The sequence below is a fragment of the Thamnophis elegans genome, chromosome 12, assembly GCF_009769535.1.
Source record: "Thamnophis elegans isolate rThaEle1 chromosome 12, rThaEle1.pri, whole genome shotgun sequence".
Taxonomy (NCBI): domain Eukaryota; kingdom Metazoa; phylum Chordata; class Lepidosauria; order Squamata; family Colubridae; genus Thamnophis; species Thamnophis elegans.
The window spans coordinates 11,037,395-11,051,621 of NC_045552.1; the positions used below are offsets into that span (position 1 = coordinate 11,037,395).

The following is a 14,227-nucleotide window of genomic DNA, read 5'->3' on the forward strand; positions in this document are numbered from 1 at the left end:
TACAGCTAATGTTATATGTATATTTATACTTCACTTCTTTGCAATAGAAAGAACCTTAAACGAAGGATTTTGCTGGGTTGATTCGTTGCACGTTGCTTTGGGATTACTTTCCGTGAAAAGCTGGCCAAAAATGGTTAAATAAATAATGTTCTCTCCCTCTCAAATAACACCTTCAAAGAGGTAAATTTCTTCACAAGTATCAGAGCATTGGAGGAAAGGATAAACTCATCTTACACCAAGATGGTAAATTCCCTCTCTGGCTGAATATATATAAAATATATATTAAAAAAAAATTGGGTTTCTGTCTGGATGGTCTCTTGTGACGAGCCGAAGGACAGAGAATGAAGTAGTGATCTTCCTCCCATATTTGGGCATACAGGGTTGTGACTTTAATATATACCTTTCACCCGGCTTGGCTGATAAGGAGTCGAGCTCTGTAGCTCAGTGGTTAACACATCTGCCTAAGAGGCAATACAGCACAGGCTCGATTCCCAGTAAGGGTATGGCTAGCTGATGAGAGCTAAATAGCTTGAAATAGATGTATACTAGTCTCCCTTTATTTATTTATCAGCACAAATATAACAAATGTAACAAAAAGGCAACAGTAAAAAATATTGGGTTTCTGTCTGGATGTGTCTCTTGTGACGAGCCAAAGGACAGAGAATGGAAGTAGTGATCTCCTCCCATATTTGGGCATACCAGGGGTTGTTACTTTAATATATACCTTTCACCCTGGCTTGGCTGATAAGGAGTCGAGCTCTGTAGCTCAGTGGTTAACACATCTGCCTAAGAGGCAATAGAGCACAGGCTCGATTCCCAGTAAGGGTATGGCTAGCTGATGAGAGCTAAATAGCTTGAAATAAATATACTAGTCTCCCTTTATTATTTATCAGCACAAATATAACAAATGTAACAAAAAGGCAACAGTAAAAATATTGGGTTTCTGTCTGGATGGTCTCTTGTGATGAGCCAAAGGACAGAGAATGGAAGTAGTGATCTTCCTCCCATATTTGGGCATACCAGGGGTTGTAACTTTTATACACACACACACACACACACACACACACACACTCTATCTCTATCGCTATCTCTATCTTTATATCTATATCTTCCTTCCTACCTACATACATACATACATACATACATACATACATACATACATACATACATACATACGCACATATGCACATACGCACATACGCACATACGCACATACGCACATACGCACATACGCACATACGCACATACGCACATACGCACATGCGTACATACGCATATATGCATGCATGCATGCATGCATGCATGTATGTATGTATATATTGTGTCACAACCCCTGATGTGCCCAAATATGGGAAGGAGTATACTGCTTCCCTTTTCTGTCTATCGGATCACTCTAGGAGTCATCCAGGCAGAAAGCCATTCTTTTATGTTGCCTTGTTGCACAAATGCAACACACACACACACACACACACACACACATACATTACACTTTAAACATATCAGATCTAGTTTGGTTTGGAGAAGGGTTGTTTGTTCCAAAAGTGCTTTTTCAAGAGGCAACTGGACTTTCTGGCTATTCTCTGAGATGTTTTCGCTTCTCACCCAAGAAGCTTCTTCAGCACTGACTGGAGGGCGGGAAGTCAGAGCTGAAGAAGCTTCTGGATGAGAAGCGAAATGTCTTCAGAGAGAAAAACCAGAAAGGCCAGTTCCTCTGGAAAAAAGCACCTTTGGACAACCATCACCTGGATGACCGAGCATCTCCATAGAGAAGAAGGATTATTTGTTAGCCTTCTTTCTTGCGACCTTCCCTTGCAAACATCTTCTTTTACAATATTTCTTAACCTTGGCCAACTTAAGACCTATGTACTTAGTCTACAGGTCTTAAAGCTGCCAAGATTGAAAAAACACTGCTCTAATCACCATCTTCTTCCTTTAATGTCCCCTAATCCCTTGCAGATTATGTGGGTCTGGGCAACTGAATGGAGCTAGTAGAGTGTTTACTGGCTCGGATGCCCTTCCTGTCGTCAATGCAGAGTTGTTCATCAGATACACTGTGCCCTGAGAGAGAAATATCTGCCACTACCTAGGAATGAACTCACAGCCTCCCAATTGTGAGGCGAGAACTCTACCTCTAGGCCACTGCACCATTCCTGAAAAATACAGCTTCTAATACTTACTGCAAAAGGAGGCCTCCCGCCATTGGTCTATCTGGATGCCCAGGCTTGGCACACCGTACGTAGGCTGCAATGGCACTGCACAAGAGTGCTCTGGTGGCCCTTGTAGAACAGGCATCCAAGACACAAGAATCAAGGTAAGGTGCTGGGTTGATAGCTATGTGACAATGCCTGAATGGTCCATCTTTTTCTGGAGAGGACCCCCACAGTAGTCATCCGTCTTGTAGATCTGTTTCTCATTTTCACTACAGCCTGGACAGTTGCTGTGTACACCATTCACACAACCAGGGGCTCTCTCCTCTTTCCAGCTGTTGGCAAACTGGATAAATCGGCTGCTGGCGCTCCATTCTTCATGGTCAACTCCCTACCAGGTTTTTGACCGCAGAGACCACAAAGCACATTGAGATAGCTGCCAGGAACCGTGATGTGGACTAGTCTATTCCAACTGAAGATCAAGGAAGGTCGAACCTGTGTCTTGATAAGGAGATGATTTCCACTAAGGTAAGCCTGGATCTTGTCTTCATAGTAGAAGGGCAAGTCCACTAATACTCCATCAACCTACAGGAAGAGAGAGAACATTGTCAAAATGGAAACAAAGCCCATCACCCAGGAGGAAACAACAGAGACCATATTTGAGACGCTCCAGTCCATGACATCCTTATACAGAAGTGGGTCCAACCTTCCTAATGCCGCGACCCTTTAATACAGTTCCTCATGTTGTGGGACAGCCAACCATAAAATCATTTTATGTTTTCCGTATTTTTTTGAAAATATGTGTTTTCTGATGGTCTTAGGCGACCCCTGTGAAAGGTGTCGTTCGATCCCCAGAGGGATCCGGACCCACAGGTTTGAGAACCACTGTTATACAGGATAATATGTGCCATTAAACACTCACTCCCAATGCTGCTTTAGGACAATAGTATACTATAGTATACAGGTAGTCCTTGACTTATGCCTACAATGGAGACCAGAATTTATATTGTTAAGCAAGACAATAGTTAAGTGATGCCCAATTTACAACTTTTTTGCGGGTTGGTAAATGACTAAGTATAATTTTTTAAGTGAACCTGTGGTCATTAAGCGGACAGGCTTCCCCATTGCTTGTCAGAAGCCAGGTGAGAAGGTCGCAAATGGTGATCATATAGCAATACCACTTAGATTTATATACTGCTTCACGTGCTTACAGCCCTCTCTAAGTGATGTTAAGAGTCGCATATTGCCCCTGACAATCTGGAGACCTCGGAAGGATGGAAAGCTGAGTCAACCTTGAGCAGTCAGGATCGAACTCTTGGCAGTGGGCAGAGTTTGCCTGCAATGCTGCATTTTCACCACTGCACCAAGAACTGTTTATAAGAATAAACAGGAGGCAAAGAGGGGGGGAGGAGGAGGAGAGGAGGAGGAGGAGGAGGAGGAGGGAGGAGGAGGAGGAAGGGCCACAGCAATATCATTTAGATTTATATACCGCTTCACAGTGCTTTACAGTCCTCTCTAAGTGATTTACAGAGTCAACCTATTGCCCCCAACAATCTGTGGGCCTCAGAAGGACAGAAGACTGAGTCAACCTTGAGCCAGTCAGGATCTAACTCCAGGCAGTGGGCAGAATTTGCCTGCCAATGCTGCATTCTAACCACTCTGCTACCACGGCTCAGTGACCCTGGAATGACTGCAACTGTGTTTAAAGATGATCTCGTTGCCAAGGGCTTGAATTTTATCGCTAACGGTCAGGATGTTGTTATAAGGGTCATACGCATGGTAACTTTCTTTCAGGTGATGTAGTAACTTGAATGGTCATATAACAAATGTCTGAAGTTGAGGACAACCTGTATTAGCTAGCCTCTTACCCAGGGGTGAAATTCAGCAGGTTCTGGAGAACCGATAGCGGAAATTTTGAGTAGTTTGGAGAACTGGCAAATACCACCTCTGGCTGGCCCCAGAGTGGGGTGGGAATAGAGATTTTGCAGTATCCTTCTCCCAGGAATGGGGTGAGAATGGAGATTTTGCAATATCCTTCCCCTGGAGTGGGGAGGGAATGGGGATTTTGCAGTATCCTCCCCAGGAATGGGGTGGGAATGGAGGTTTTGCAGTATCCTTCCCCTGGAGTGGGGAGGGAATGGGGATTTTGCAGTATCCTCTCCTGGAGTGGGGAGGGAATGGACATTTTGCAGTATCCTCCCAGGAGTGGGGAGGGAATGGACATTGCAGTATCCTTCCCTTGGAGTGGAGAGGGATTTGAGATTTTGCAGTATCCTTTCCTGGAGTGGGGTGGGAATGGAGATTTTGCAATATCTTTCTCCCAGGAATGGGGAGGGAATGGAGATTTTGCAGTATCCTTCCCCTGCCACGCCGACAGAACCAGTAGTAAAAAAATGATATTTCACCATTGCTCTTACCTGGATCGTATCAGGATGATCCTGGCTGATGGTAATGATCATATCATAGACTTCCAAGGTCAGAACGGAAGAGAACGGCAAGATCTTCCTTCCTTGGCTGTTCTGGATCTTGATGGCGAAGGGCTGAGAGAAGGATCCTTGACACAGAACCAACCAGCTGGTAGAGGCAAGTGCCAGTAAAGTCATATTTCTGCCCATCAAAAGTGGTGTAGTGATGATTCCCCATGACTGTGCAGGTGGCAACGCTGATAGGGTTGCACTGTCGGATGCCGTCGTCTATTCCGCATATTTCGCTAGCCTTGCAGCTGCCTGGCTCACACACGACCATGCCCATCTTGGGGTCACACCTGCAGCGAGAGGTGCAGTTCTCATCCCCCAGAATTCCTGCCCCGGTTTGTAGTAGGCACCATCGTAGGTACAGCCGCAACTCCCCGTGGACACATCGATCTACACTGAGCACGTAGCCTTCGTTTTGGCAGGTTTCCACACAGGGCATCTTGCAAGATGCGGAAGCCAATTGGCTTCGAGCAAGTGTTGGGCAGGCGCTTCCACAAGCCTCCGTAGTGGCTGTTCTCAGGACAGGCCAAAGCTGGAAAGAAGGAGCAGAGGAAGGACTCTCAGTAAGTTGGACAGACAGAAGGCCATGCCACCAGTGGGAGTTGCACAGCAAGGCAGACCTATCCAACAGCAGTAAACTCTATCAACCAGATCATGTGTTTACTTTTCATTTCCTTTCCTTTCTTTCCTTCCTTTCCTTTCCCTCTTCTCCTCTCCTTTCCTTTTCTCTCCTTTGCTTTTCTTTCCTTTCCTCTCATTCCTTCCTCTCCACTCCTCTTCTCTATTCCACTCCACTCCTCTCCTTTCCTCTTTCCTTTTTTAAATTGCCTTTATTATTTTATACATTTTAATCATGTATTTTTCATAAGTATCTCAAGGTGGGGGAACATTTAATACCCCCCCTCCTATTTTTCCCCACAACAACTCTGTAAGTTGGGCTAAGGGAAGTGAGACAAAGTCATCCGTCAGCTTTTACGCCTAAGGCAGGACTAGAACTCACAGGATTCCAGGTGAAACTCCTCCTGACAAGGCGGAAGAGTTTCAAAGGGGGGGAATAAAAGAGAATTTGACAACGAGACAGATTATTTGGGTCTTAAAGTTTCTTGACCATGTGGAACAGGACAAAGGATTAATTACCCTTAAGATTAGTGTTCTGTTGCTTCAACCTAACTAAAACAAATGGAAACAGGATATTTGTACCAATACCCCCTGTGGGAGGTAATTGAGTAATGAATGTCCTGTTCTGTTTTGGGAGATTGTGTACGAGGCCTACATGACACAGGAAGGGGGTCATACGTGACACAGGAAGGCCAGGTACTTTGGGATGATCAATATGTTGGCTAAGAGTATAAAAGACTGTAAACAACTGCCCTTCGGGGGTTCAGATTTTGCTTGCTGCTGAACCTTGCGCCATACAACCTTTCCCTTTGACAAAGAGCTGGCCTTGTCTCATTTTCTGCAACACTGGTGATTGGTCCAAACTCACCCAATCACTTCTATGCCTAAGGTAGGACTAGAACTCACAGACTCCTGGTGACTGGTCCAAACTCACCCAACTGCTTGCATGCCTAAGGCAGGACTATAACTCACAGACTCCTGGTGATTAGTCCAAACTCACCCAACCGCTTGCATGCCTAAGGCAGGACTAGAATTCACAGACTCCTGGTGATTGGTCCAAGCTCACCCAACTGCTTGCATGCCTAAGGCAACTAGAACTACAGACTCCTGGTGACTGATCCAAACTCACCCAACTGCTTGCATGCCTAAGCAGGACTAGAACTCACAGACTCCTGGTGATTGGTCCAAACTCACCCAACTGCTTGCATGCCTAAGGCAGGACTAGAACTCACAGACTCCTGGTGACTGGTCCAAACTCACCCAACTGCTTGCATGCCTAAGGCAGGACTAGAACTCACAGACTCCTGGTGACTGGTCCAAACTCACCCAACTGCTTGCATGCCTAAGGCAGGACTAGAACTCACAGACCCCTGGTGATTGGTCCCAAACTCACCCAACGCTTGCATGCCTAAGGCAGGACTAGAACTCACAGACTCCTGGTGACTGGTCCAAACTCACCCAACTGCTTGCATGCCTAAGGCAGGACTAGAACTCACAGACTCCTGGTGACTGGTCCAAACTCACCCAACTGCTTGCATGCCTAAGAGAAGACTAGAACTCACAAGACTCCTGGTGACTGGTCCAAACTCACCCAACTGCTTGCATGCCTAAGGCAAGACTAGAACTCACAGACTCCTGGTGGACTGGTCCAAACTCACCCAACTGCTTGCATGCCCAAGGCAAGACTAGAACTCACAGACTCCTGGTGACTGGTCCAAACTCACCCAACCACTTGTATGCCTAAAGCAGGACTAGAACTCACAGACTCCTGGTGATTGCCCAAAGTCATCTTTCAAGCCTGTGATGAGACTAGCACTCACATATCCTTGTTTCTAGCTGGATGCCTTAAGCATTAGAAGAAAACGGCTTCTTATATTACATATTATCTCACATATTAATATAGCATCAAGGCCAACTGGACATTTAATCTATACCAGTTCAGAAACAACCAGCCTACCTGTTTCCCCAGAGATCTCACTAAAGGAAAGCATCTCCTTAACTAGGAGATAACTGGATTTTAGACAGAATGTTGCCAATTGCTGAGAATCTATGACTTTATTCTGTCTCTTCGGTAAACTTTTGTTTTTTTTTTTTTAACCAAAAAACCCGAAAGAATCTAGCTCTTGCCTCACTATCAGGAGGTTGTGAGCTCAATCCTAGGTTAAAGGCAGATGTAGGGTCTCCTGCTGGGCAGGGAGTTGGACTAGATGACTTGCAAGACCCCTTCCGTTAATCTGTTACTTCTCTTGCTTTCTAAAGAATGGGCTGACAAGAGTTTCACAATTAGCCTTGGTGTGTAAATTTGGGATGCCCTGTCTGTCAGGCCTACAATTATACTCCTTTAGAATTTTGGCCTGCCACACTTTCTCTTATTCATTACGCTGTTTCATTAGTATAGTTGATGGGAGGGGGGAAAGACAGGAGTAGGATTGTGGAATGTATTGTTTTCATTCTTTCTAGAAGCCAAGGTCATCTTTTGTCTCCTCACTTTACACCTGACCGGAAGCAGCGGTTGTGGACGCCAGCGTGGAAGAGAAGATTGGACCATGTGATGGATTGTGGGTGTGGGGACAAGATCATGAACGTTTAACTGGTGAAATTCTGATGTCATTTCCAGAATTGGGATTAACACAGATGTGCTAAATGTCCTGCTTTATTAAATTGGAACTTTACGGATCGTTTTGCCTTGGACTCTGATTTAATTCTACATGATACTTGTATGCTGACACTGTCTTTATGGTGCCTACTTGCACAAGTGTGTCAGCAAACTGTCTATGGAGATTCTCAGTCATCCAGGTTATGGTTGTCTTGGCAACCGGAGTCAACCACACTTTCTGTTTTTTTTTTTCCCATTGAAGATGTTTCGCTTCTCATCCAAGAAGCTTCTTCAGCTCTGAAGAAGCTTCTTGGATGAGAAGAGAAACATCTTCAATGAAAAAACCAGAAAGTCCAGTTGCCGCTTGAAAAAGCACCTTTGGGGGCACATCACACCCACAAGATTAGCTAAATTAATAAAAACTTATCTCCACAATGTTGTACATGTAATGTTGCACTAGGAACCCTTTACCATATGTGATGGAATCGTCCGAAATCTAGGGGGTTTTTTTTTGGGGGGCACCAAAAAAAGAAGAGATGCTAATCAAAGGATGGAGTTGAGGGCTAGAACTATTTTTTATTAGGGATCACAAAAGAAAAATATGGCAAAGGTGGACTATGTTTAATGCTGTATATTTTAAAGGCAGCAAGATTGGTTTTTGCATAAAATAGAAAAATAAAGAAACTCCCTTGGAACAAGAAATAATAATAAGATACTGTTGTGCGCAGAAATGGACAGACTGACTCCAGAGCTCAAACACAAGGGTGAGACGGAATATCACGAAACTGGGACAAATGGCACCAATGGTTAGAAATGATGTGGGGAAAGGCCGGGACAGAAAAACAGACAACTTAAGAATTGGAAAATATGCTATTAAGATTGTGTGATAGGTAGGAATGGGATATGTATTTGTATTGTTAGTAATTATATAAAAGAAGGGACTAATGGGCAGGTAATTGGACTGACTACACATATCTATGTAATGGATATAAACTGCAATTGTTGTAAGATCCAAAAAAACTATATGGAAATATTTATGCCAGAATGTCATACTATGTCCAATGTTTGTAATGTTATCTAATAAAAACATTTTTTTAAAAAAAGAAAAAAAAAACACCTTTGGGAGAAGCGTGTCAGCAATTAATTGGCAGCAAAGCGATGTGCTCCCCATCCAATAAATAAGCCCATCCTTTTTGGTGTTGGTGGTGGTAAAATCACTTCTTTATTAGGTCCTCTCCACTGTTTGAAGTACATCTCCGCAGCACTAAGGAATGCCTCCAAAATTGGGTACATTTGTCTTACCTGGGTTCTATTTGTAACTGCAATGTCTCCAGTCTACATTTAAGGAATTGTTGGTGGCGCAGTACTGGAGAAGGAAGAATTGCCTACCATTCAAGAATGGACGTTAAAAGTAACAAACTTAGCAGAGATGGCTAAATATCAGCATACCTCAAGGACCATTCAGATGAGAAATACAAGCTGGAATGGAGAAGATGGATTGACTACATTCAAAATAAATATGGGACTAAGAAATTTCAATTAACGTATGAATGAATGAACAAGGGCTTGATTTTCTCTCATGCCACCCAAGGACCCGTACTCACCACAACCGCTTGTGTTCTCCAGTCTGTAATGCTCACACCCTCGTTGAGGCACTGAGTTGCATAAGCCTCTAGAGCTTTGCATAGGATGCCCTGGCACCCCCGCTGAGACAGACGTCATAAATGCAGCTGTCGAAAAAAGTTGTCCGGGTTTAACCTTGGGGTGGCATTTCTGGAAGGGGCCCTTGTCCAATTTGGTGAGGAGCCCACAGAATTTTTCACTTCCAAAGAGTTCCTGATTGCTCTCCTCACAGGTGGGACATCGGCCTTGCATTCATCCCAGCAGAATGGATCGCGGTCCTTCACTTTCCAACTTGCGGCCCACTCCACCTCAGAATTCGCCTTGACCCCTGCAGCTGTCATCATGTCGTCCTTGGGGTTTTGGTTGAAATTCCCACAAAGGCCACAGACAGAATCGTAGTAGCTGCTGGAGAGGATGACGAAAGATGTACGCCCCGTCGAAGGATACTACCAGTCCAAAGTCGGTTTGCAGGATGGCCTTCACGCCACTATTCGGAAAAGGTGGATTTTCCCATCTTCCAGGGTCACAGGCAGGTTGGTGATGACCCCGTTCAGCTGTGTTTTCAAACACAAATATACATACATAATGTATGGACACAGATGTAGGAGAGAAGAGAAGAGGAGTGAATAGAATAGAATGGAATAGAATAGAATAGAATAGAATAGAATAAGAGTAGTGTGAATAGAATAGAATAGAATAGAATAGACAGTAGAGTAGAACAGAACAGAATAATAACTTTATTGTCACTTTGAATGTACACTAATTGGCATATATTAAAATGAAATTTTGTTGCATACAGCTCTCAAAGCAGAGGTTGGTATTCAGCCAGTTCTGACCAGTTCTGGAGAACCAGTAGTGGAAATTTTGAGTAGTTTGGAGAACTGGCAAATAGGCTGGCCATGCCCCTGCTGCCTCCCAGCTGATCTTCTTTGGTTAGCTTGAACAGGAGAACGGAACTGGAAAGCAGTTAGTGGGGTGGGGAGGGAATGGGATTTTGCCACGCCCACCAGGCCACGCTCACAGAACCGGTAGTAAAAAAATTTGAATCCCACCACTGGTTAGAATGCAATTAGTTTAGCCAAAACCTCTTCTGGCTCTGGAGGTCCATCATGGAGAAGTTTCAGGACCCCCACAAAGGCCTCATTTAAGCAAAGAGTTTGGTGCTGCCTGCCTTTTTTTTTGCTTCCGTGAATTATGTTGCCTCTGCCGCATGAATTCATCAGAGGAATGTAGGTCACCTTACACTGGCCTGCTTTGCATTCAGAATGTGATGATCAAGTCACATTTTTGGATGGGCTGTCGCGTATCAGGTGCCAGAACCTGGTCAAGCTTAGCTGATCTCAAAAAAAAAAAGAAGAAGAAGAAGAAGAAGAAGAAGAAGAAGAAGAAGAAGAAGAAGAAGAAAGAAGAAGAAGAAGAAGAAGAAGAAGCAGCTAAGCAGGGCTGGACGGGGCCGTATCAGATGTGAGACTACACTAAAATTCAGGACTATACGAGCTTGATGGAAAGAACATCCAAGAGAAGCTAGCAAGCTACTTCTTTATCACTGCCAAGAAAACAATGTGAAAGCAGGTATGGGTTTCAGCCAGCGTACTGCCGGTTTGCTCATGCACACGTGCTGGATGCCCGCTGCGTGTGCATGCGCAGTGCAATGGAAATTGTTCTGCTTATGCGCAGGAAAAAAAACCGAACTCACCGAGATTTTGCCTGAATGCCTCCTGCCGATTGTGATGTTGTATCCGTACACATAGATATTGATCAGCCGCACGAAAAGAACATCCTGCCTCCCCCGTTTTCATTCTTATGATCCACCGCAAATGGAACCAGTCTGGTATCATTGCCACAATATTTGACCAATGTGTAAGTGCAAGTCCCTTGAAAGTTCACCTCCAACCCATCGAAGGTGTGATAATGGGGTTCTCCCCAGCCATAGCAGGTCTCATTGTAAATCGGGACACAGAAGGCTTTGCCATTCTTTATCTCACATGTTTCTTTGACCCGACACTGTAAGGTTTTGCATGGATCTGATAGAAGGAAAGACATAAAATCAAACATAGTACCGTGTTTCCCCCCAAAATAAAACAGTGTCTTATTTTCTTTTGACCCCAGAAATAAGCACTTGGCCTTATTATTGTTGAGGTGCAGGAGGCGGTGAGCGCGGTCACTTCATGGCTGCTGCTGTGTTGCAATATTTTCGAGGATGTCTTATTTTAGCTCATGCACATTTTAGCTTAGCAAATGCCCGATTGGGCTTATTATCCAGGGAGGTCTTATTTTCAGAGAAACAGGGTAAAGGGAGCCCTCAATTTACAACCATTCAATGTTACAATGGCACTGAAAAAAGTTTCCTATGGCAGTTGTTCACACTTATAAGCTGGTTGGCAAGTGCCAGAATTGCAATCAGATGTTTGCATAACTTTGTGTGATGGTCATAACTTTGAGGATGAGTTGTAAGTCACTTTTCTCAGTGCCGCTATAACTTTGAACCATTGTTAAATAGTTGTTAAGTCGAGGACTACCGGTACTGCATGAATTCCACTCTAGGCAGCAATCTCATTGTATAGAAAGTCGGAGTCGGAGTCAGCTGTACCTTAAATACATCCTTCGGGAAATATTTTCACTGAGTTTTCTAGGATAGGATAGGATAAATAGTGTTGGGTAATCTGGGATGATGGTGATAGGTCAGGGTGTTCTTGGAAACTAACCTTTGGGTCATCCATCCCACTGTGCTAAACAGCAAAAGACACTCCTGGGATATTTTTTTCCCAAGGGCATAACTTTACTGAAAAGCCATATGCTGGGGGTTTGCAGGGGTTTGAGTGATCCTCTAGCTAGGATTCTGCCCAATTTGGCAAACCCCCAAATTCCACCCCTGGCTGGCCACTCCCACCCTGGCCCTCCCCTCCCACCCCTCCCAGGAGTCTCCATGTGGCCCGTTCATCATGCCAAGTACATGCAGGACCTGCGAAGAGGCTCAGGGAGGGGGGAAAATGGGCCTGCCAGAATAGGTTCCAGAAGTCCAGAAATAGGCCTCTCTCTGGCCTCCAGAGAGTCTCCATAGCCCGGGGAAGCAGTTTTCACCCTCCCAGTGGCTCAAGGAAAGCCTCTGGAGCCTGGGGAGAGTGAAAATGCCCCCACCTCCCAGCCATGGTCACGCCCACCCAATCACAGAGCAGCAAACCCATTGCTGCAATTTTTGAAGCCCACCTCTGCATATGGGTACAGAAGTGGAAATGCCAGCTCTGATGATTTCGCGCGTGAAACAGCATAGTGAAACTTTCCCTTTTCCTCCTGGGCCTCCCATTGTCCATTGTCCATCAATGAGCTGCAAATGAGTTTTAGGAGCAGCCTGTCTGACTCGGAGGTTCCAAACTGATGGATGACCTTGGAGTTTGGGTCCATCTCATGCTTCTGGGCAGCATGAGTTCTTTCCAAAACCTCTCTTACAATCCAATGCCTTCCCTTCCCATTCTCCTTACTGTTATCTGGTTGAGAGCAGGGCTGCTTAGTCAGTTAACCATGAAATGTTGTTTTGGCAGGTTGTGGGATACAGGTCATCCTGCTAAGCATATAGCTCGATGCAAGATACACTGTATTTCGGTGATTTGGGATTTAGGGAGTTAGCATGTGCTAAAACGTAGCTCTTGACTCCGTTACCTTTATTAATGCAGCTCATGATGCCATCTTGGACTCGACAGTCTTCATCAGAAGAACAGTGGTAAGATTTGCAAAGGAGTCCCTGCCCAGGGAGACACCGGCAGATTTGCTGGCATTCGTTCAGCAGGACCTCCTCGTTGGGCTGAGAAGGCATGGAACAAAAGAAGCATTCAGCACGCTTAGCCTCCAATGAGTATTTTTAAGCTCCCATCAAGGAACAGAAGGCGATTGTGTAGCACAATTCCTAAGCTCTCCATTCTGTCTATGATATTGAAAATTCTTATTGTTCCAATAGGAGGGGGGAAAAACCAAGAATCTGGGCTCAGCGATATAGAAATTCTGTGTATCTCATTAAAAATAAGAAAGCCTCCTATGCTATGATAATAGCAAGTTAAAAGCTGGCCTTCTCAGAAGCAGCTCTCCGGTGTAAGATGTTCTCAAAGAGATCCATCTGATACCTCCTCTATTGTTCTTTAGGAATCCTTCACAGCTCTCCGTATAATCATCCAAGCTTTTAAACTTCCTACCGCCCTTTTGCTACATTGATAGTTTTCGTTTCAGCAACAACCACATACAGTGATGATGACGGTGATCATTTTGCAACCAATCCTTGCATTTATGACCTTGTCGGGTCTGTGAAGCAAAGGAAAAGCTGGAGTAAGATCAGCTAAGTTGCTTCACTTAACAACTGAATTGTTGGTCCCAGTGCTGGTTGCTAAGCAAAGACGATCTGTATAACAATTTAAGTAGTTTCATCTCTAAGACAGTGTTGGTGAACTTTTCCGGCACCAAAGGCTGAAACTGGTGTGCACGCATGGATGCCGGAAACTGGAAGAGCAGCCTCCTGGTGTCCATGCACATGTTGGGAAGATGATCTTCCCAGTTTCCGGCACTTCCCAGTGCACATGCTCACCGACCACCTGGTCTTCACGTGCTGGAAACAGAAGATCATCTTCCCGGTGGGTGCATGCTCACCGGGTGGCTGCTCTTCCAGTTTCCTGTGTGCATGTGCATGCAAAGACCAGGTAGTTGGTGAGCCTTCATGCGCCAGAAAGCAGAAGATCATGTTCCAAGCGCATGAATGCAGACCTTCATCAGATGAAGGTCATCTT

General features: G+C 44.8%; 1 protein-coding gene across 1 annotated transcript in view; it reads right to left on the bottom strand.

Annotated features, from left to right (window-relative positions):
• LOC116515602 (IgGFc-binding protein-like) overlaps positions 1-14,227 on the bottom strand; it is a 53,368-nt gene that overhangs the window by 15,326 nt on the left and 23,815 nt on the right. Inside the window, exons 10-15 of the mRNA XM_032227724.1 lie at positions 13,116-13,257; positions 11,346-11,482; positions 9,689-9,904; positions 4,719-5,153; positions 4,565-4,672; positions 2,543-2,732 (exon numbers count right to left, since the gene is read on the bottom strand). Coding sequence (XP_032083615.1) covers positions 2,543-2,732; positions 4,565-4,672; positions 4,719-5,153; positions 9,689-9,904; positions 11,346-11,482; positions 13,116-13,257 — 1,228 coding nt within the window. The remainder of the gene's footprint in view (positions 1-2,542; positions 2,733-4,564; positions 4,673-4,718; positions 5,154-9,688; positions 9,905-11,345; positions 11,483-13,115; positions 13,258-14,227) is intronic.